General features: G+C 37.2%; 1 protein-coding gene across 2 annotated transcripts in view; it reads right to left on the bottom strand.

The window, feature by feature from the left end:
- The window catches only part of NCK2 (NCK adaptor protein 2), an 86444-nt gene that overhangs the window by 7268 nt on the left and 53702 nt on the right, over positions 1–25474 (bottom strand). For both annotated transcript variants that reach the window (XM_048326629.1, XM_048326640.1), the window contains 2 exons: positions 24150–24391; positions 3373–4094 (listed from right to left, as the gene is read on the bottom strand). In XM_048326629.1, coding sequence (XP_048182586.1) covers positions 3373–4094; positions 24150–24375 — 948 coding nt within the window. In that variant the 5' untranslated portion in view covers positions 24376–24391. The remainder of the gene's footprint in view (positions 1–3372; positions 4095–24149; positions 24392–25474) is intronic.

Below are 25474 nucleotides of genomic sequence, written 5' to 3'. Positions count from 1 at the left end.
TTGTTTCCTGGTGTGAATCTGAACAAAACAACACTCTCCCACCCAAATTTGCTTCTCTAAATCTGAGATCTTCAAAGCACGACAATCACCCACCCAACTAAGACCACCAGTATCAGCCTAGACCTGTTTGTCTTGGGTTAGGAACTACACAAAGAGAGCAAAAATCTGACCACTGAAGAGCCTGCAATCCAAAAAGTGACTCTACAGAGACTGCATATGTTAAATCTACATTTTTTTGTTCAGGAGTGCTACTTAAATGAGACAAATAGCAGGTTTCATTAACCTGGCAGCCTGCAACAGAAAGAACAAATCAAGCAGTATTTCTAACTAGGCACATGCCCAGTTCTTTTAGATCTCCAAAACTAAGGTGACATTACCGAGCTGTAACAGAGTTGGCAAAAATGTTATCAGTAGGTAACTGTGCCTGTTACATAAACTATGGGCTTAAATGGTTCAAACAAGTTTATGGTTCCAATAATAGTATTTCGTAATTAATGAAGATAATCAGGCTCCTAGCTACCTTATGGAGTTCATCTCAGGTTATTCTCCACTATGGCAGCATCCTGTAGATCTAAGTGTTTCTGAGCAGAATATTTTTGGCTAAAGGAATCTAGCTGTTAGACAAACACCTGGTAAATTAAACCTAGAGAAATATTGTAAAATCTTGCAACTACTAACACCTGAAATGGAAAAACATTACAGTCTCATCAAGTGACTACAGAATAATACAAACCTTCATCTATCCAAGGAGAGCTTTTCATAGCTCAGTAACAAGAACAAAACTGAAATCTAAGTAAAACTTTTATACAGACAAATTTTTGTAACTATGGTGATGGAACGCTACAGAAAACTCTAAAACAGGTCAAAAATCAGGCACAGAATTAGCAGTATGAGTCACAGTTTTATCTATGGGCCTTTCTATAAAGGAATAACCCCTGCATCCACAGCTTTAATAGGTAACACCACAATGTAAAGGGAGGTGCTGGTCTGCTGGTCAGATGAGCAAACCAGAGAGCTGACAACTTGGCTCTGCTCAGTCTGTTCTCTCTAATCAAGATCTTCTGCTCAGATTGTGCAGACACTCCTGGTGACTTTCAGCCACAGCATGAACAACCTCTGTAGTCATACACGTGAAATACAGCAACTGTCAGAAATTTATGAGATATTGCTAAACTCTTTCTTTGTTCCATACATAATAAGTTCAAAATAGATATTTTATGATCCTTTTCTCAATGCTATCAATTATGCCCATTCGCTTATTATATCACCTGTGGCACTTCAGGGAAAAACTAGCAATCCCCAGCATCTTATAATTCACATACATAAACACACCATTAGCATGGAATGATACATAAGGATTGGGGCAGATGAAAGTTTGAGATGCAGTAAATTATTTCTTTAAACCTAATAAAAACTAGAACTCTCATGTAGTACTAATAAAAAGGAGGCATTTACATGCATAACTACGGTTTTCTAATTGCTAAAAAAAGTCTCAAGTACAGGGTTTGCAAGACCAGATAAAGAGTACAAAAAGAAGGAAAAAAGGTAAGTTCCTCAATTCAGCGCTTTTTTTTTCCTGTGGGTGAGCAAAAAACTTGCTGTGATATGAACTGAATAAATTTTCTATTACCTCACTAAGTGTTAGGTGCTGGAAATAGTTTGAAGACCACATGCAAAATGAATCTTTTTGTACTCCAAAGCAATGATTTCTCCAGCAACAGTGCAGGCAGAAAAGTTTGAAACTGCTCTGAATACAAGGATTTAGCGTTATGATGTCACATTACATTAAAAGGTTACTGTGTTCTGTCAAGGCAATTTGTTTACTCCAGAGATAAAGGCAGACTCTTAAGTGCAAAAAACCCAAGCCATAGCATAGTGGTCACTGTGACATGTCATGCACTGAGAAATGGGTGAGCATTTTTGTATTTTAAGTAATGTATCAATTTTTGAACTCTCCTTCTAGCACTTTCCCAAGAAATGAAAGGAAATTGATAGCTATAGTCTCAGGATATATCACAATGTAGCCTCTAGAACTGAAAGTGAGCTTCTACCTGCGGGACAGACATGCCAAGAATCCACCACATCCAGTATGCCCCTGTCAGAAAGCATGTTGACAGAAGAATAATGTCAAAAAAAAAAAAAAAAAAAAAGGAACTACTGTAATTTAATGATTACCATAATTCTCCAGTGGCTTTCTACATTTCAGAAGACCATGTGTCCCACTTCAGTCTTTTCTTCTGTTGACTAAACAAACTTGATTCCTCTCAGCCTCTGTAAATCAGTCACGATTTCTAAATTCCTATTTTATTTCCTGTCTTCCTCTGGTTTATTTTTATTTAATCTCTGTTTTTTTTCCTGTTCTCCTGTGGTTTATTTGCATTTGCCTTTGTTTAGTGATTACAATTAAGCAGAAATAGGAATTCAATTACACAGAGCTTCAAAGAAAGGGTAGTTTGATAGCTATCATGTTTTTTGCAGAGCAAATTCATTAAGGAGAGGTGCCTGAAATTTAATCAGACAATACTGTCTTCAGATAAAAATATCTGGGACTGTTACAAAATCGTGCTTTGTCAATTTTGTCAATGTTACATATGATGTAAGATTCAAATCTGTCACCTTTTCAAAATCACAGTCAAGGGATAATTAAATTTTAGTGCTTTAACTATGAATTCTCTGGCCTCAGCATACATGAAAGTCCTTTCAGGTGAATTTTAAATCTGAACTTTTGGAATTACATAAACCATAATCAGCATTACTCAGATCCCTCTGATGTCATCAAGGCTCAATTTACAAGGCATATGAGCTGCTGACTTGACCCTTTCTGTTGTATATTATAACTACTAGATTATTAACAACTAGATACAATAATAACTTTACCTTATTACAATCTAAATGACCTAAGTAGATCAAAAATACATTAAAATGGGATTTTAACTAATAAAAAAATGATGTAATTATTCAATTAAAAGCAGAACAGAACTGACCAATGTAAAGATTCTATTTGAAATTAGCTTTAAGATCAAATCAATGACCAAATATTCAATCAACTAGAATTATTTTATCTTCTAGTGCTTTAAATTTGAGGATTGCATAAGAAACACATGAAAAGCCAAATGGAAACCTGAAATATTTACCTGCTTGTCCATTAGTTAAAAAACCCCTGGATAATACAGATCACAGCTGTTAAATTTCAGTGTAAATGTCACTGCATTTCACTAACAGATCAATTTGCACAAGCAGGGAGGGTATTGGCTGGTAACGCTGATGCTCTGCTCGCTTCTTTATGGGTGAAAAGACAGGGACCCTGTTAAGTGCTGTGCTTGCTAACCCATGCATGGGGGGTTACAAACCTGTGGGCTGAGCACCACTTACCGAAGATTCACTATCTCTAACAAGGAAATCTCCTTCCACTCCCCTTTCGTTCAGGGCACATTCCGCTTGGTGCCGGGTAACGTTCCCATAATACCACTCTCTTCCAGCAAACCGTCCGGTAGAAGATGGTCCCGTGTAGCTTATCTGAGGCGGATGGGAAGTGTTCATGGTAGGACCATCACTAATGATTACTACATAGTTTTTAGGAACAAGACCGATTTGACCTCTGGAATTTTTACATTTCCACCATTCTGGGTCATTTTCTGGCTTTTCAATGACTTCCATCGTTTCCCCTTTTTCAAAATTGAGCTCTTCTTCTGTGACCGAGCTGAATGGGTACAGTGTCTGAACAATGTGGAGTACTTTGGTGCCCTGGCCGTTACTCATGGAAGCACCTTTCCTTAGGCTGAGAAAGCTGGGTGAATCTGCAGTTGCCTCCTCAACCTCCTCTACCACATAGTTCGAAGGGAACCAGCCGATCTGTCCATTGTAGCTACCTCTCCACCAGCCGTCGCTGCACTTCTCCATGACAATCACTCGGGACCCTTTAACGAGGGACAGCTCATCCTCCCTCTCGGCGAGATAGGCAAATTTCACGTAGGCGGGAATGTTAAGATCGTAAATCCGGTCGGCGCTGCTGCCGTTGGAAGGGTATTCTGCGTCTGTGCTGGGAGTGGGGGAGGCGTCTCTCGCACTCGTCTTTCTCTTGGTTTTTCCCAAGCCTGTTAAAGACAGAAATGTAAAGTGGTCACTTGGAATGCATGTCCCCAGACTGCAAACACTGGATTTGGTGACATACTGTACCCTCACTTCAACAACACTGCTAAATGAAGATCTCTCCTGTAACACTACATAGTCAGGAAATAGCAACACCTTTAAGAGATTCTTGTTAACATCCAGCTGATGCACCATTAGGTAAGGAGCAATTTGTGTTAGGATGACTTCTATTCTCTTCTCAGAAGTACCAGAGTTTAAACACACTTAAACACAGTGATTTCTCACTAGGAGAACAGCTAATCACTGAAACATTTCTGAGCTTGCTGTTATGTATCTTTAAATTCCAGCCAAATCACCATGCCTTTTAATTTTAGAGATGACTTCAATTTGGCTCAAACAAAAAGTGAAAGAAAATCTACAAAAATTAATGAGCAAATAAAAGCAATAGTTTCTCTGCAGATTGTTTTGCTCTCTTTGCTCTGGCAGTACCCAGGCAGGTACAGCTGCAATTCCTTCCAACTGCAACCCCCCATCCAAAATCCACAATTCTTTCACCTACATTTCATCACATACTGTAACAGCAGAAACCTGAGGATGAGGAAGAGCATTTGCATATGTTTCCCTATAATCTGTAAATTCTGATGTCCTGTCATGGCTTTAATTATAGTGTGAAATACAACACACAGAAGAAACAACAATAACACTGAACACATCGCTTTTTTTTTCTTAATTAGAGGAACCATACTAATGTCTGTTTACATACAGAAAAACTGCATAACACACGTGGTGCACTTTTCAAACTTTTGCAGCAACCCCTGCTTAAGCTTATATATAAACAAAATAATGATGTGAACAAGTAGCCCTCTCTTGTGACATTAAAAGTTCTGAAAACAAAAGATGACGTCTCAGTATAGCACAACCCAACAATACCCAAGATGTCATGCAAGGGACAGAAAGCAAAACCACCACAGAAAGAGGAGGATTTGTACTTTTCTCCATACTCCTAGAGCCTGGCTGGCAGATGAGAGATTTAGTTGAGACAACAGAGCACACATGCTGATTATGGAATACTTAATGGAAGGAAAATAAATAAAAGTACTTTTTTTTGTTTCTTCTAATAATCTCAAATAAGGAGATGTATGCTATTCTGTTTTTAACGATTCAGGCCTACTCAATCCAGCCACTCCACTGCTGGAGTGTGTTTTAATATATTTAACATAAGTATAGGTACTTGCATATACAATGGGGATCTTCAGCAAAGCTGTTTTTTCAGCACAAAACTTCATGCTTATTTCACATAGTCATCTGTACAGCACAGACTAACAGTGCACACATAACCATGCAGGGATCACTGTCTAGAAGGGTTAAATACATTAATTAATACATGGCCTTATGGTCTCAGAATATGGCAGAAAATTCTGATGATCCTAAAGTGTTTCCTGACCTTCCCCAGTAGTGCCTTGTTTCCTGCTGGAACCTGCTACATCTTAATGTAATCCTAACTACATCATTTCAGCCGAGAGCCTGTGGCTGCACTTTCAGGCAAAATGAGGGAGGGCAGCTTATTGTACTAGGGGAGACAATCACAGGAAAAGAGTGTCCAAGCAAGCACTAATCAGAAGCTGGTCAGGGTCTGATCTCTGCCAAGACTGGAAATTTTCATCAGTTTAGAGATCATTTTTAACCAGAAAGACAAGGATGTCTCGGAACTAATGAGCATTAAATTACAATGATATAAATAAACACAGCTTAAGGGTCATTCTGTTAAGAAAGGGGGGAAATTACTTGTTGTAACTTCATGGAAAGCAAGCAACTGTATTTCAATAGATTCACTCTACATAAAGCCCTCAACTGAGATTGAACCTTCCAGATTAAAAATTTAGGCTTCTTTCTGCACATTATGAAGATACACAGTACACTTCTTGGAATTACAGCGGAAGAACTAATAAAAAAAGCAGTAGATGATGAAATAGCTGGCCTAACTAGTTGAAACTCAGAGCACAGAGATAACGGTGAGAAACGGGGATGTAATGTGCGAAGAAAATGCCATAAACTGAATTATCTAGAGGAAAAAAATGTTGACAAACAGATAAAACCCCAAAATTTCTCAAAAAACCCCACTGAAATCTGATAAAGGTATCTAAATATTTAGGGAAAAGTTATCATTCAAGCACTTTCTTTCATTTGGAGTTTCATAAATGCCCTCTTTTTTCAAAAACCTTCCAATGGTGCATCTGACATTTCAAATGTTGCTTCCTATCCTCCCCATTAAACACAAGTCATTACAAATGCAGGAAAATTTAAGAAAAAAAAGAAACATAAAGTTTTTATCAATAAAGACAACTGGAGTTCTTTAGTTTAAGCTTAACATTTCATGTGAACAAACTTTTTAAGGCTGACAGCGTGGTAATGATTAACCTTTTGCAACAGCAGCAATGTGCACCAAAGACTTTCCAGTTGGTTTGACCAAAGGAACAAACTATACAGAGACCCATCTGCAGTCAGGCACAGTGAAGGGCACGCACATTATCTAACAATCATTTTTTATGTGAGGTTGCAACATTCATAACTGCGTCCATGACTGAAGAGGAAACAAGTTGTTCCAAGAGCAGAATGCAGAAAATCTGTTCCTGTTTTTCTCCTTATACCTCCTGCTGAGCTATTCCTCCTCTGCCTCCCCCATCTCCTGCAGCATTCACAAAAAGTCCCCCTACTGTATGACAGCTTTCACATCCCCAAGTCCTTCTCATATCTCTAGCTCCCATCTCCAAAATGCCTTCAAAGCATACTCATCTCCCCTGGTGCTGCCATCCTCCCTACTTTTGTTGGGCTGGCCAGCCAAGCACAATGCCTGGTGCTCCACTGCCTTTCAGCCCTACCTGGACTGAGCTAAGAGATAGGGTTGCTCTGGCTTCTCCTCCAGTGAGGGACACTAGCAATGACTCTCCCAGGCACAGACTTGGAGAAAACTTAGTTAGTTTATCTCTGCCAGTCTGTCAAGTTTGACTAAAATTGGCTGAGTTATCAAGGATGGACAGATGGACGGACTATGACAGCTGACTGTGACAGCATGACTAGTGCAAGCTTCATTTCCTTAGGAAACAAGTCTAAAAATACAGTTTAGTAGGATGGCTTGTCATAGCTAAGCAAGAATAAAGTTAGGACAATTATAAACTTTGTATATACAATCTATAACAAAAACCACAACTCCATTAAAAAAAGTACAATCTACATGAGTCATCTCTAGAAGAGTAAACACTACCATTACTCACTACGAACAGAAATGTTCACTTACTACTGTTCGTAAGGGGATTGCTATTCTTATGTCCAAATGGAATGAAATCCATATAAAGGATTTAATGGAAAACAAAACATTCAAGCACTTCAGGAGTCACATGTAGAAAAGTTGAATATACTTGCCATCGCAGTGATAGTTTTGGCATTTTTTATTGTCTTTGTTCTAATGAAAACCTATCTACTAATGAAATACTGTGCTCCTCCTATTCTGACTCGTTGGTTACAGTTCACCTGAAGCCATAATCCTTTGTAAAACAGTTGTAAGGAGTAATCTAAAGCAAGAGAATAGCTTTCAAGTGAGAGGAAAAGTGTGGAAGGAAAAGAAATATTGCAAAGCAGCAGAAAGCCTGTTTTGCTACTGCAATTTGTAGGAAGTAACACTATTCACAATTTACAAGTAACCTACAGTAAATTAGTTCATTTTCACTCTTATAAATACATTGCCAAGTGATGTGAGCAGGTATAATTTTTAGGAAATACTACTGAGACAAAGAAGGAGAATCAACTGGTTAACATCATTTCCAGAGAAGGGACCCACTGCAAATCCTCCTCTCTGCAGTGAAAGTAATCCTCTGGTCCCACAGTTAGTCCTAGGGAAACTCAGAAACGTGCCTGTCGCATCACTTTGTGCTGTCTTCCTTTCCTAGCTCAGCTGCAGCTCTAAAGAATAGCTTGTTTTTTGAGCAGCAGGCTGAAGACCAGTTTCCTATGAATTTGCTTCCTGTCACTTAAGTTTCCATTGTGCAAGCACCCCTTCACGACCAGCTTGTCCCTGAGACAGCCTTTCCATTGTACCGACAAGGTCCTTGAGCTTGCACCTCCAATTCCCTCTCCCCACAGCACTTCCAGCCTTCCCACCTCATCCTCCTTAGACTTGAGTAGGAAATGTCTTGAGCTCCCCCAGACCTCAAAGCTCGAAGTGGTGGAATTTCCTTCTGGTCAGTCTCCTTTGGCCCGATGCTGAGACAGTGCCAGTTCCCCCACCCCTACATGTGTCTCCTGCCATGCTGGCCACACTCCTGGACCAAAGCTTGGCTGCCTGTCAGACAGCACAGATGCCCCAACTGCCCAGCCTTCTCCTGCTAAAACTAAAAGGATTTCTCTCTCTCTCTCCTGCCTTCAGTGATGGCACTGAAACAAGGCTGCAGAGCTACAAGCTCTACAAAAAATGGTTCCTAGCATAAACAAGTTTAACACTTGCATAGAAAGGGACTTTTTTGCCACTGGTAAAAGTTTGTATTCCATTTGCTAATTATGGTTTAATACTCCACACTACTAGAAAAAGCCTATTTACAAAACAGACAACCTCCTAATTTCACGAAGTTTTATTTGACAAGTCTTTCCACGTTCCTGCAAGCTGGTATCCTCGTCTGAAACTGATGAGTGACCACATTTTGTATTTTAACTGCATTTGATAATCTCCAGAGATGAAAGAGTATTTCCACAGGCTTATCCATATAGTTATTACGTTCTGCTTAAGATTAACCAAACGTTAAAGGTATATGCAGTCAAATTCTCTAGCATCCCCCTTCCCAAGACTTCTCCCTAAATTTGTAAAATCTCATATGTAGCTTAACTTTAGACTAAATGCAGTTGCATTTCTTTTTTAAAGGAATTTTAAGTTGATTTGATACCTGACTTTTTCTAAAGTTGATTTGATATTACTGTCTTTTGATTTGATATTAGTGTCTTTTCCATTCTTCCATCTTCTGTATACAAAAAACGTTATTTAGTACCAAATGACAGTTTTTGAGAAACTATCGGCAAGTGAAATTAGTGTCATCTGAATTCTCCCAATCTACCTTTTCTAAAATCTTCTCTGATTTTAATACATACATTTAATACATAAATGATGAGCAAAAATATTTTTTGCAGCTTACCTGCACATCAAATCAAAATCACAGGACAAAAAAAAGCCAAAAACCCTTTCAGAAAAATGTTCTAATACAAGAAAACTATTGCTTTGAGAAATCCTAAGTGTAAATTTCCAAAACAGAATTCCTCAACTCAGAACTCAATGAAAAAGATCATACCACTAAATATAATAGATACAACTCCTTAAGAATCCTCCAATAACTTCTTATTCAAATATCAAGAACAATTAAGGATGGACACTCTCCTCCAAAAGTGACCTTTAAGTTATAGAGTACACTGCAAAACCAACAAAAGTGTCTCAATACAACTGAGTTTTGAAAACTACTTTCTCTTTAAGGCACTAGAGTTCTACTAAGTGGTGTTCTTCAAATATCTTGTATCAGTGTTGGAGAAGACAGTTTTAAGTCTCAATATGCAGCTGGAAATATAAAAATGAATGCTGCTGAGTAAAGCTGTTAGTTCTCCCCACAGCAATTAGAAAGCCAACTATTTGTACATTTTCACCTATTTCTGTATTTACATATCTTAATAGATTTTTTTATCATAACAAGTCGGAACTAATTTTTCTATCATGTATTAAACACTTTATGTTTGAAATTGGTTTCCCATCAGTTATTATATATTACTACAAAGCTGTAAGTTGGCAAAAAAAGTAACTTGACCAAGATAAGAGTCAAAGAGATATCTTGAATTAATAGTGCATCAAATACCAAGAAGTACTCTCTTTTATAATCTATTTACAAATACAACAAGCTTTTTCTCAATTAAAAAACTAAATTGTGCTGTATCACCAAGCAAAAACACAGAAAATTATACTAGAGCTGAAAAGGACACATGTACACCCACAACTCTCACACAGGCTGTCAAAGCATGGGTTTAAAACTTAACAGAATACTTGAAAATTTATTTATAGGAAAAAAAAATTTAAAAAAAGATCTTTCATTGGAAATAGGAATTATCCAGTAACTCTTTTTTTTTTTAATATTACTGACCATTATCCTCCAAATTAAAAAAACAACAGCAACAAAAAAACTAACAACAAAACAACCCAAAACAACAAAGCTATTACTTGTAAAAATTTTCATACAAATTTTAATGCATTTTAATTTAGGTACCCTCCCTCTAGAGTAAAATGCTTTTAACAGTCCCACTTGCTTTATGGCTATAAAAAAACCCCAAAGAACTCCATAAAATCATAGAAGCCACACAAGAACATGAGTACAGTACATTTTTAATGGAAATATTTTAATTTTAACCAGTTTTTTTATAGTAATGGGTTTTGTTCTTTAAAAGTAACCCCATTACAATTCGAACTGAAACAAAGCACTCCAGAGTGCCTTATTATTATATTTTAAAACAACTTCCATTAAAGAGCTGAAAGGTTCAAGATAACAAGTTTGAGGCTATAAACTTGAGGGGAAGTCAAATTAACTAGAACTCCCAATAAAAATACCTAGAGCAAAAAAAAATTTCTTTTAAATAATTTCTGCTGATTTCAGACAGTTATATAAAAAGTTAAGAAAGAAATTTCAGCTGAAATTGAGATATGTTTTAGTACCCCCAAACATTAAATCACATTTTACAGAACACCTCTCCTTGTTTTAAAAATTTTCAAAGACAAGGCAACCAGAAATTTTCATTCAATTTACTAATCAAGTGTTTCTGTAAGATGCAGCAGAAACAAGAAAATTCCAAAACTCATTTTTATTTAGAAGTAATATTTAACATTTTAGCCAATTAACATTTTTCTTGTTTATTCTAATAAAATTCCAATTCCATCTGACTTCATATAGATGTAGTTAAAAACAATGATCCTTTCTTGTTTAACAAATAAGTTATTAATCTCTGAATACTGTGACAATGAATTATATTGCATATTAATGCATACAGTTAATAAGTGTGCAAAGTGTACAGTGTCTGTTTTAAAAGAAACCAAAAATTGCACTAAGAAAGAAGCAATTAACTTTTCAGGGAAATTCTTCAGAAAAAACCCCACCATAATGCAGTGTAAATTAAGGAATTCATTCACTCAATACAGAGATAAACACAATTTCTTGACAGCTGGAATATTCAAAACAGACATTCATTTAGTTTTGTTATTTATTATCGCTTTTATAATTTCAAATTAACTTGTCTTTGCTTCTTTATTACTAAGGAATTCAGCAGACTAAAGTTTCTTCTGTTACACAGAAAGAAAAACCAAACATTTCTGCACATTTTCAGACTGCAACCTCCCACTCCTTCTTCTCCCCCTGCACCTACACGTCCAGTTTCCAAGAAAATGTTCAAAGGCCAAGATCCATATGGGGTAGTCAGTGTTTTAGAAGCAACATATCCATCAACAGCACTCTTTAAAGGACACTGCTATAAATTCCAGAAATCTTCAACTGCATTTGTGATCCAGAAATGAAGCTTTACAGCTCAATTAATGACTTTTTGTATCTTCTCAAAGAAGCTCAATATCAAAAAAGCCACACTAGAACAAATCAGAAAATGGAAACTCTTCTCTAAATGTCAAAGTGAAACTCTGACATTTCGACAACCAGGCTGCTTTATCACTGCTTTTCAAATACAGGAAAAAGTAGTGTCAAAGTTTTCCATGCATCAAACACTATTCGGTCTGGAGGCTTCTGTAAAGAAATCGACTCAACAACTATATTAAAAACAACTACTGCATTAATTCTTGTAATTTACATTGTGCTACACATGCCTATCTGTTATTAAGAAAGGTACACTCAAATTCCAGTATCAGATACTGAGTTTTCTATACCCAGAGCATTTTAGAGCAAAAGGTTAAAATTATAAAGATGTAATACAGGGACGTATGTGGACAGAGACAAACATGCGATCTGGAGGCTTCCATAAACTGACGCATGTATGTTCCTACCCCAGTGGCAAGATGAAGAAGACTTGCTAGGCAAATTTAAGTGGTCTTGGGATTTTAAACACTCTATATAATAGGAAAATGGCTGTCTTGGTCTCAAATAGAAGGTATATAAAATGAATGGGGTTTCTCAAGGCCCACCATTCCAATTTCTCTCTACATATTTAAATTGAAGCTTGCTGGCTTTAAATACGCAGTCTCTGCTTTCAAATGCAATAAAAATATTTCCACCTAATTTGTAATCTTATAAATGATGCTATCTTGATTTTGTAGGATGTCCTGATGAGAGAATATAACCAGAACTACCTTAAATCTAAGGCAGCCCTATAATTCTAAGAACATTATTTATAAAGTGTGGAGAGAAGGCACAGTAGCTCTGTAGGACTTCCCATTGCTTTCCATTCCCTTGATGCAGGGAGGGAAAGCTACATACTATTTTGCCTCTCCTTCACACAGACTAACAGAGGATATTGACAAATAAATCACTAATATGCATGAGATGCTCCGAACTGTCTACCTCAATATATACTCCTGTCCCTCAGAAAGTATATCATAGCTTACATTCCCTCTCCCCTTCCAGCACTAGCTGGGAAGATGATCTATACTTAGCTATCTCACATTTATATGAAGTAAAAGAGGTGCACAGGGCAACCCAGGATATAAACTGGACTTCCTAACACAAACCTGCTCAATTAAAAAGAAATTGGAAAAAAAATCCAGCAAGTACAAAGTAGACTATCCTGAATGCAAGATGACAACCCTCCAATTTAAAAGCATTCCAAATAACCAAGATGGAATCATTCCATTTTAGCTCTAACTTAGTCTTTTCACTTCTTGTATGCTCTTAATTCTGTACCTGAAAAGCAAAGATGTAATAGATGTTACAGAAAGGGACTGAAGCTCAGATCACCAAGCCCAAACCTGAACAGAGAAACTACAAAACAACAATTATACAGCTCCTCAACTGAAAGAAATGCATTAGAGGACAATGATCCAAATACTGACTAAAGGGCAGTATGTCAGCATCAAAAAGCTCAAGATAGTCCCTCCTGAAAGTACAACAGTCATCTACTCTTTGAGCTTACTGCGTTTTATTCCAGTTGACCCATACCAATACCAAGGATGATGTAAAGCCTTAGTAATTCTACCGTAAGACCAGAATGCCCATGTTATACTATACTAATGTTTTTGAAAATTAAGTAAGGGTTACAAAAAAATACAAGATGTTTATTACTTTTTTTGGTTTAGAAACCTCAAAATCCTTAGAAGCCTGTCATAGATACTGCAGTTTTCTTGTAAGCTCCTTTTAGGAAGGGGAAAGCAAACTAAATGCCATCTTTTCTGTACTAACTTCCTCTCTGAATTTCAATGCATGTAGCTCCATTAATCAAGGACTCTCGGGTTATTTGCAATTACGTACACAAAACCAGGCCTCTCCATCTCTGAAGGGGAAGTAACAGGATGAAATGGCTCACTTAACAAAGCAGCCCATCTCCTCTGAGGTTTAGTCCTCACAGCCAAAACACAAAACCCCATAACTCACACAGAAAATGAAACTTTTTCTTTTGTAGATTTAAACTCAATAACTATAGAGTAATAATAAAGTAATAAATGTACCTCTAGTCCTGGAGAACATTTTCCTGAATGAACGATTAAAAAAATATCTTACAGGTTGATTAGTAAACTGGTAGAGCCCATATACAAGAAGAATGACATTTTTACTACATCAAAATACATTTTCCCTTTCTTTTCTCTTTCACTTTCCATTTTCTTTAATTTACAAAATCCCAAAGGATTTTGTAAAATGCAAACAGGAGTGATGGCAATGATTGCATACAATTTAGACAGTCTACAGCCTAAGTCCTAAATCAATTTCTAGTGCAAAATACAGCTACAAATAGTCATGCATTAGAAAGAACACCCCTAAATGTCCACCTGAGCTGCCCAGCCATTAAGAGAGGTGTCTGTCCAAATGCACTTGCTAAAACCACAAAAATGACTTGTCAGTAAACACGTTCCCCACTGAAGCAACTCTCAAAAAACATATGTTTATATGTTTCCCCTTAAAGCAACAGAGGTGGGCATTCTCTCCAGCATAGCAGCTTTGTGCTTTATGTCTGCATACATTGAATGCATGTCAATTCCTGCTTTATGGACAGACTCCACAAAGCAAAACACTTTTGAGACACAGAAAATGGAAGGAAACCTTCCCTTACACACTCTAAGGCAAAGTCCAATTTCTTTTGGTGTGACTGCTAATTTACAAACTCTGTTTGTGTCGTATGAGAACGTGTCACAGTAGCCACATATTGTTCAGGTCTTCCAAACACCTGAGAAACAGAAAACAATGGAACTGAAGTGGAAACACGCAGAGAAAAAGAAACAAGTTAATACTTCAAAATATCCTGGAATATTAAACCTCAAGACAGCCCAAGGCCACCAAAAAAAGAAAAAAAAAAAAAGAGAGAGAGATCCATCTGGTAATACTGAAAGAATTACTTAGGGTTTCATACTGAAGGAAATAGCCACATCTGAAGGAAAATAATTCCCTGATGATTCTAAGGTGGGAGAAAGCACAGCCACTGTCACCTCTGTATTGAAAAATCTCTTGTCCTTTGAGTCACTGGAATTCCTTGGAAAATGGTGTCCCTGAGAGTACATACACAGGCTCTTGATTTTTGCCAGTTACCTTAGCTTGGTCTTTAGAACGCTGACCCAGCTCCACACACCGAACAAGGTGCACAATACCTCCAATACCTCAGCTATTGTCATCTGGATCTTCGCTCTGCTACCACCTTCATGTGCTAGGACATGAAGCCAAAGGGGAGGGCAGTATGCAGAGCACACAAATACATGTATCCCCACAAATATGTACTTATGGAAAAAGCCTGACCCAGGCAGATAGGTGCAATGCAGTGACCCACACACTGCGGCCCCAGTTCTGCTGCCTCAGCCAACTTCAGTTCTCCCAGGAACCTGAGGGAAAGGAAGACAGAAGGGAACACAATGCAATGAATCTAGGACAAGACAGTACTTGGAAAAAAACATACTCTATTTTCACTGGTTCAGAAGAGACATAATTAGCAGAGTGCCTAAAGTATTTTATTCTATGTAAAAAATGAAACATCAAAAGAGTTGAGGGTTCAGACACAAACTTTTAATGCTAAGAAAGTAAAAGACTGCCTCCACAGCTGGAACAGGGCATAGGAAGAGCTACTGGCAATGGAGTGACTCTAATAGTGAGCTGTGAAACTACCTTGGGAGCTAATTTTTGGGCTTGCTCTAAGGCCAGACATTACAGGTTGAAATATAACTGGCTCAGAGAGGGACAAAACCAAGGATCCTCCAAGGTGACAACTGAGGGAGATAATACCAAAGACATCAGTACACACAGCCACATTGAATTAAGGTGATCCTTTTATCTTTTCACACATAATTATGAATAAAGTCTCATTCTTCGACCTGTAAATGTCAATGTACCTCCAAGCACACACACACATTCTGCATGGGAAAGGGGGGAAAAAAGTATACCTATTAGATAAAACTTCTAACACAATACAAAGAATAAATTTATTCATTCAATATAGACAAAAATAGGAGGATTTCTTTATGCCTTCAGCCTTGCAACATTTTACTGCAGCCATCACAGTAGAAAAATCTGCTGAAAGGTAGCACACATCATGGTTTCCATTATATATTTGTTTTAAATTCTTGGAGCAGCACATCCTTCAAATAATCTACCACAATAAATAATCTACCCCAATAAAGCTAAAACTTCAATACATGAAACTGTAAACAGAAAAAAGCAAACTTCCGAACCATGACAAGTTAGCCCTGCAAGAAGCTTCAGGTTCTGCATTCGCTGCTGCTTTTGGCTTTTCACTTTGGTGCAGATAAAGGGCCTAGTGCATACATCCAGCAGAGAAACTTTTATCAAGCAAGAAAAGAAGAATTATTCTGTACCTTGAGTTCTCCAGAATATTCACCAAAATTTTTTGCTTTCAGCTCTTTAAAAGGCATGAAATTTTGTGTTTAATTTTCATTGGGGTTTTTTGTTGTGGTTTTGTTTGTTTGTTTTGCATTAGTCTGCTCTGCAACTTCAGATTTTTTCCTTTTCAAGCAGATGTTTCTTCAGAAATTACAACACAGTATTTTTTAGAAAGTCTAATTTTAGTTCCATGAAGTAGAGACTTGGATTCCTTTAATGTTACTTTCAGTGGACACAGTTGATATGCATATTAAAATTATTTAAATATTTGCAGGTGTACAAAAGGTCCAAAACCATAAATTTCTGAGTTATGTTTCGCATTCTAGATAAATATTTTAACATGTTATAGTAATGCTAATTCAAAATTAATATACTTTTTGCCATTATATATCTCATTGATAGTGAGAAAGCAGACCCTACCCTGTTATCAGTATGTTCGTGTCATTTTCCACATGCAAAACTACTGCTATTGAGCGTTGTCTCCATATTTTTGAAGATCATCAATAAAGTGAAACTGCTGCTTTAAGTCCAGGTTTTAATGATCATGAGGCAGATATATTTCCAGAAAGCAGCAAAGCATTTGAATTACTTATTATACAAATCATCTGCTACCACTCCAGTGGCATCAGCACTGCCAGCACCTAATGCCACATGCTCTAGATGGGAATGGAAGAAATCTCTTCCCTTCGTTTGAAATCACTGTGAACATCTCTCATTTCTCCTTTCTCAGCAATCTACGTAACCACAATGATTACTGTGAATATGGAAGAAATGCAATTGTTCCAGCTTTTTTTTCCCCCTGAAACTAAAGACACCACACCTAAAAGGAGTTCCCATCACTTCTCTCACTACCACAAAACCATGTTACTCAATTTCATCCCTGGTAAAGAGTCACCACTGTTGCCACACTGTCTCACTAACAAACATGCTTATTTTGAGCAATGCAACTACAAAGCAGCATAAAGCACAGCAGAGAAAGTACTTTTGTTGAACAATTTCAACCATGAAATGAGCTATTCTAGGATTCTAGGAAACTGAGCAAGAATTTGTGCTGTATATAAACACTTCCACTACTTCCTCTCCCTAAATTTGAACTTAAATTCCTGTATGCCAACTCCTTTAAAGTGCAAATAGAGATAACTTACCCTCATCCAATCCTCCAAGAGACACAACAGACATGCCACTACTGTCATGCCTGCATTTTCTGACAAGCTAGAAAGCTTCAAAGCAACAATAAGCGACACAGAAAAAAATACTTTTATTTTTGCTGAATTCCTATGAGGGGATTGATTTTATTCTAATTTCAGCTAGAGGTATTTGGCTAAACAAAAACTTCATATAATTCCTTCTTAGGAATTTTCATATGTGATAAATAATTTGAAAAGTAGCTATATACCGCAGGAAGTTATTTATTTTTTAAAATCAGCTTTATTAAATGTTGGTTTTTGAATGGAAAGACTACCATTTCTTACAGGTCTGTGACAAGGAAGGCAAAAATCATTGAGAGCTTGAAGTTCTAAAGAGATTAAAATAACTTCTGTTTGTCTTGTAAGGTAGACCTGTTTTTATTAACATGAGCTGTATAAGGCTTAAGAGGCTCTACTATACAACAGTGTACTTATTATACAGTGATACCATATTTATTTTTATTTCCACCATTCTTTCATTCTGTAGCAAATTTTACACCCTTATGGTGTCCCGAGAAGACCAGAATTGGAAATAACTAAGTAAGAACTAACAGAAATATTCTCAAACTGTTACTTGGTCATATTACGAATTTAATGTGCTTTCTGTGATCTTGCAGCTCATGAGGCTCAGGCAGGTCACTGATAAACAAACAAAATCATCAGGCAGAGAATACGGAAGACTCAATTTAGTGCTCTGACTGTGCCAAAAATACTGTGCATACTAGTTATTATTACACTTTTAAAAACTAGTGTGGAAGAACTGGAAAATATCCAGCTAAAACTCACAACATTAGAGTCACATAAGTAACTTTTACCAGTGAAAGACTTTAGTAATCACATTTCAATATTTAAAACAAGATTTAGAAGCAATCTGATTAATGTCAAAATAGCACCTTATACAATTAAATCTACCACATGTACCACATCAGAACTACCAAAATCAGATCACTAAGATATTTTTAAAAAGAAAAAAAATCCTCAAAACCAAAGCAAACAAGCAAAAAAATAAAATAAAGGCCAATAACACACACACCAGAACTTAAAGGTTGATAATTTAATTGGAGAATGAGATTTCATAACCATGTTATACAGAACTATGGTGGTAATGGTTTAAATCCAAGTTGAAATATTTCTATGTAAAAAGGAAGTATACCAAGTCTCTTAATCAACAGTAAAGAGGAACAGTTTTCCCAGTTTTCCACTGCTAAAGAAAACATTGCATTAAAGAATGACCAATTCCTCATTTCTGCCTCTTACTAGGCAGTGACACTGCAAAGTAAAAAGAGCTAACGTCCTGGTCAATTTCCAAAAGAGCACCAAGAAAGTGGTACTAAGTACCTCTAAAATGGGAAAATATGAAGTTATAAATTTGAAAAAACCCCCAGCATTTTCATTAAAATAACTGGGGAGAGGGGGGAGATATAAAACTGTTAATTTCTGGAAGTGCCAGTATATATGGCATTCAGGGACTGCTGCACAGATCTACAGATTGACCCACGCAGACACACACCCCAGGGTTGACAAACACAGGAAATACTCCTGAACACTCCTTATATTTCTGAAATAATGTGCTAGGAACACCGATGCAAGCAAGGACTGGCTTCTCTATACTACACCTCGCTTAGCAATTCTTACTTTCCAAATCTGGCACACTGAGTGAATTAAAACTAAAAAGTTACTGAAAAGTTTTGCAGACTTCCAGAAGCTTAATAAAGGAGCCATTTAAAAAGTCTCTCATGCAACTCAAACATCTCTGTAAAACGTTATCAAGGTTACTGTTACTTGCCGTCACCACCAAAACTCATCCATTTCTATTGTTCCTACAGATTTGCAAACACCTCTCCTGTATTCTTGCTGTCCAATCTCTCCATACACCTTTTATTAAACCTTTTTCTTTTGCAGGACATCTGTTCAAAAACCCACACCAAGAACAGAGTAGAAATGTCCTCAAGGTTTCTTATGTAGTTGTTCACTAAAGGGAACAAGACCAGAAACCTGTAAGAAAAGCCTATATGCAGTGCTGGTTGTGAAGCAAAACCAGTAACATTCAGAAAATCATGGATTCCCATGAAAATGGCATCCTGCTGCTGGATCACACGCTTCAGTCACTCATGGCATGCTGCTGCCTGGGGAGTTGTGCTGCTGCCAGGAAAATGACTTGCAAAGGGATGGAAAAAATGTAGAAGTTTTATTTTGAGTACACAAACAACTGACTTCTCAATTATTTTGGCTTCCTTTAGATAAGGTTTCTGTTTGGCGTGACAGAGACAAGCCAGCAGGCATAGATCATCTTTGCTGCAGAAGGGGAAACCCGTGGAGTTACACTCAGAGGCAGCTCTGGGGGTGGTGCTGGCAAACACCCACTCCAACCAAATGGATATGGGAATTCCTTTCCACCCCCCAGCACATGGGAAGAATAATATTACAGAAAATTACAGTTTAAAAGATGCATGCTGGAGGTCTCTTGCTTAGTAAGACTTATTCAAAATGTATAAAAATTACCCTCCCTGCAAAAGAAATAATGTAAAAGGAAACTATTTTAAACTTCATTATAATGAAGATGAAATTTTAATCACAGGCATGGAAGTTGGCTTTTGCCTTAAGAATAGTAACAATTACCAGATTTCATTCAATATGAGCAAACAGAAGACAGCAATTTGAAATGGCCAAATTACCGTTTTTACTTGCAGTATCACTCAGCTAAGACAAAAAAGGGGAATGAGAAGATGAATCATTTAAAATACTCAATAGGTGGCCTATACACTATATTTCCATAATTAAAACTAGGCCATTGTTGCTGAGTATTCATTAGACTTCACTCAAGAAAGAGATTTAAGAAGACACAAGTAGTATATATCAAACAGAAAAATGACAAAACCAGACATCCATCAATAAAAGAATGACAAGACTCAAAGTTTCTTCAAGTAATTTAAGGAAAGTTAAAAGCCACAGAAAATTCCCTAATGTCCGGACTAAAAGAAGATTCAGTAGAATAGAGCAAGCCCTTAAAAAGGCAAAGACAAAGTGAACCGTGTAGAAAAGGCTATTGTTTTGTAAAAAGGCATAGGATGATTCAAAAATATCTCTTCAGAAATTTCTGGGGGTCATTTGAGATTTTCGGTGAGCTGTTTTTCAGTTCACAAGGAACTGCTTTAATGAACATATGCTAAACAAGCGTTAATCAGCATTTTAATAAGCACCCAACACATTTAGGAGAGCTGTCTCTGAACACATTTTATTTGATATTCTTTTCAAAAAAATACTGAAACAAAATAGAAATTCAAGAAGAGTTAAGACACTGCTAAAAATGGGCTGATATTTTAAAACATCAAGCTGCCTATTCTAGGTACCCACATGTCCATTAACCTTCCAGCAACCCCAAGCCAAAAAACAATAAAGCTGATGGGACTCTATTAATAAAATATTCAAGGGGTGAGATATAATTAATGACAGTCAACAGTTCTGGGAAAATTAGTTTTTAGTATCAAACAGGCATGACTTCATTCTCTGATGAGATTATAAGTTTTCCAGATAAAGGCAACTTCAAAAAGGTAGTAAACTTTCGTGGTGTACTTTGGCTTTTGTGTACAAGATATCAACATAGTGGGATAAAATTTCATTAGAACACAGACTGCCAAAGATGAACAACTATTCAGATGATGCATCTTCAACAGCAAACGAGGGGAACTACTAATTAAATAGTTATAGCTTCTATGGGCCTGCCACAATTTGAACTATGGCTGTCACTTTTCATATTTATTGAATATAAAAGTATAAATCAAGCACCGGTAATTACTGTGGATAAGCACAAGAGTGGCAGATAGCTACAGGTAATCACATAGACAACACATGACATCACTTGCATGACAAAAATGCTTTCAGATGAATTTATTTTTTAACACAAGGAAATGTAATCTATTAAAGAAGAGGCAGGGAAAAGTGCATCTCCATGGGAACAACCATTTGCTTGAGCGACACAAGTATGAAAGGCGGGTCCAGGTACGTCACTGGAAGTAGCTATGAGTCTGCTGTTTCTCTCCTGAGACTTCACAAGACTCATAATTAATTATTAACAGACTACTAAGTGACACTGTTGGATTTTTTTTTTTTTTGAGTTCAGTACCTGATATTTCAAGATCAAGGCTGGAAACAGATTTGGTTTAAGGACTAATACTCATGACCATCATTCCCAACTGTGCTGGTTTAGGAGGTATTTTAATGAGAATTTTCTTGTGATCCTTGGAGAGGCCGGAGTGATGATGCATTAGACATATTTGTATAGAGAGAACTTAAGAACTTGCTTCACTGGGTGAAGCAAAACTTTCAAAAGCTGTTTCACTTGATGAAGCATCAGTCTTGTAATTTGCAAGCCTTTGTTTAAAAAGAAGGAGTGCATTTTTGAAGGCCTCTCAGAACAATGGCTCCTCTAAGGAAGGACACATACTCTGCTTGTTCTGAATGGGAAATTACTGTACAGCAAGACAGGAAAGGCTTAAAGACTATAGTTTAGTTGAGGACTCTGATTCAAGCAAGGTAAAAAAAATAGTACAGATACGTGGTGCACAGCACACACGTTTCATTACGGTAAGGAGTTCACAGCACCTAAACTATTAAAAAAGAACACTCTTAAGCACCAACTCTTTTGGGTGGATTTAAAGAATATTCTGAATCAATTTGTGAGTTAGGTATGTGTTGGGGTCTCCCCCCCTGCCATGGAGCCCTGGGAGAGGGCCCTGGGGGGGAGGCACGGTGTTTCCCTGCCCCTGGTCAGCCTCATTCCTCATTGATTGTTTTGTGTTCCCTTGTGCGGGCAAGGACCCTCGGGTCCCGTGACTGGGGGCAGTTCCTGAGCAGAGCCCCGGCCATGCGGCTGGAGAAATAAACATCTCTGAAACATCTATCAAGAATCCGTCCATAGATATTTCCTTTCCACGGGACTCCTGGTTTGATATATGCGTGTTACAGTAATCCCCGCTGTAACAGGTATGCCTTAGGCAGTTTCTCACTGTCACAGGATGTATGAGCTTAAAAGAGCATGAGAGGTGCTTTACACTCTGGATGCTCACCAGGTAAGTGTGGTCACAGCACACGAAAAGCCAGACTCCATCATAAGGCACTTTCAGCCTTGGCTGAACAAACACACCAAGAAAACCATTGGAAAGGGAACAGGGAATGAGTAAATTATCGTAACAGTGCTTCAGAACTTAAAAACCCATGTAGGTATGTGAAAGGGCTGAGGCTTGGAAGATGTGACACTAGGGATGGCTCAGCCATGAAACCACCAAGCTTTTTTTCTCACGCCTTTTCATTGTTCACCATCAGAGTGAAGGGAAGCACCCTGCACCATGCAGCTTAAGGTTAAGACTGAAAAAATAAACACATACATATGCCAGGACACACCTCTATTCCTTCACTTAAATAAATTTCTGTTGGACATAAAAATGTGTTTACATGAAGCAGATATTGCCCACATTTTACACAAACACTTGAAATATTACTACAACAGAACTGCAATCCTTTCCTAAGGTACCTTTCAGAAAAAATACATACATTAAATTTATGTTTTAAACAACATAAATCTATATAAAAGGAGCTTAAAGTCACAACTTGGACTTTGATTTTAACCACACAAATAATTAAAAAGGCATAACCACATTTCCTGGCACTGTAATCAGTATATTCGAAGAGTATCTGTAGAAAGGACTATGGTACTAAATATTACCATGGTAAATTTTATGATAATCTTGTTTGCCTGCTACGTAGTCCTCAATTTCCATGTACTTTTTGACAACTTAGCAGTGGAAGACATGGTAATGAAACAGTGACTAAGAAACCAAACTTGTTAGAAACAATACTGGCACAGGATAATCCTACATAAGCTATTGCTGTGTTATTTTAAGTGAACCTTTTAGCTTTCTATTAAGTCCAATCCCAAATCCTAATTTTTCTGTTGAAGAGTCATTTTGTACAGCAGTCCACAACAGAAGTTTTCCCTATGTAAGACTTCATAAAACAGAAGCAAAAGAAAACCCCTCAAAACACTTCTAATGTGCTTGTTTCTGTTTTATTAATAACATCCTAAAACACCACTAGTAGGTTTTCCTGGCATAAAACAACAACTTATCACTATGTTTATAAACTTCTCTAGCCATATGCAAAGCCCTTTTTAATCAGTCCTTAAAAATCAAAGGGGAAAAAAAACCATTTCACTTGACTTTCAAATAGATTTCTTTAAAATACACATAAAAATTTTCAAAGCTAGATTATTTTATATGTATGACAGACTGTTGTGAAGACTTTATGTGCAAGTATAAAATAGAATACATATTCAAGGACCTGGAAGTTGACAGAACATGCTGGACCACAGAAACTTAACCTCTGGCTCTGTACACAGCCACACTGTAAAAGCCTATTCATACAGTGATTTAGCTTTGGCTATGAGAGCTATCCTGAACAATCCAGTTTACATCCTTCATCTTTCAAGTGAGAGGAGTTGGCATGAAAGGAGAGGATTCAGCAGTTGATATGTGTGTGAAAATAACAGTTCTTCAGCCACTGAAAATACACAACCTCTGACAAACTGGAACAACAGTAACATCTTTTTCTGCTGGATGTGATGCAAGAAAACATGTTACAGATTTTTACATGTGATTCTCCACCCACACCCTCTGTCTCTCCCTCCCTCAATCATCCACCCACCATGTCACCTCAAACTAAGCATAAAGACAATCCAAACATGCATGTTAAAAAAAAATTGTATCTACATTACATTCCCAACCTGAAACTCATCAAGTCAACTAAATGTACTCCAAAATACAGAAGGACTTACCCAATGTGTCTTTTAGATTTTTAACCAGAGAACCTTTCTTCAAGCTGTTTTTTCGCTCCACATAATTTGATGGCACATATCCTGTTTTGTTGGCCGCGTTTCTTACCCTCCACCACGTCTTAGAATCATCTAATAGCCAAAGACGCTCATTTTTCTTGATGTCAAGTTCTTGGTCTTGCTGTGCAGTGTAATCCCACTTCGCAATAACAATAACTTCTTCTGTCATCTTTCATGGAGTCCTTCTGCAACAAAATATTAAAACATTATCCTCAGTAAATTATGTCATATAATTCTTACTCATTTTTTTCTTTGAATTCTTCTAAAATAAGCAAGAAAAAGGCTAGGGAAAAATTAGAATGCCATACAGGGAAAACCCTCTTTTAAAAATAAGGGAAGTCATATCGACCTTTCTTGCTTTTTTGCCACTAAAATATGGCAATACCTTGATAGTAAATGCTGGTCATAATGTATTACATACACTTCCTCAGAATATATATAAAATATTATCTGGATATATAGTAACAAAAGCTAATTTATAAAATCCATTTAGGTTTTGCATATAGCATTATAAAAGTATCTCACATGTGGCATTCCAAGTTCTGATCCAAGTAAAAAAATAAAATAGCAGCATTTCAAAAATATTTTTTCCTTCTGCACTAGTTTCGCATCCTCACACTAATGTCACGTATAAGTCTTCTGCATTTAAATGAAGTTATCCATCTTTTTTTAGTAGAAAATTAAGAAATAATTCAAGAAGTAATGCAACCCAGCAAGGAAATCTGCCATCAATAAGAGGGTACTGTCTTTAGCAAGTCTTTGTTCACCGTTTTGTGCAGGCAGCACAAAACTGCATTTAAGAGTCTTCACTCCTCCTTTGTTCCCAGGAAGATCCCAGCTCAGCACAGTCCTGCACCAGGCATTAGTCAGGGGGGTGGAAAAGAGCACCCACTGGATTTCATTTCTTCCCTACCTGAAACATATCCAGAGTTCCATTAAGACTGAATGAGCTGTGTTTTTCTCACTCACCTGTAAGAACAATGATCTTTCTCAAAGCTATTTGTCAGCTGCACCAAGACAGCTGCATGCCTCCACATTTTCCTACGCATCCCAGCAATTACCAGGAACAATGTGAGGGAGCACAATAGTGTGCAAGGATAAGTCCAACGCTAGTACCAATGACATTCAAATATATTACAATGCCAACCAAAGCACATTGATTTTACCTTCTAAATTCTGAGAAGTCACCTTAAGTGTTCTAATTGCTGCCATGAGGGTTGGGAGAGGGAAGTGGAGGAGGACAGAGAGGGTAGGAGGTAAGAACATAT

Source organism: Corvus hawaiiensis, chromosome 2 (genome assembly GCF_020740725.1).
Source record: "Corvus hawaiiensis isolate bCorHaw1 chromosome 2, bCorHaw1.pri.cur, whole genome shotgun sequence".
Classification (NCBI taxonomy): domain Eukaryota; kingdom Metazoa; phylum Chordata; class Aves; order Passeriformes; family Corvidae; genus Corvus; species Corvus hawaiiensis.
Note: the sequence above shows the minus strand (reverse complement) of the source record. Positions and strands in the feature narration are given on the sequence as shown.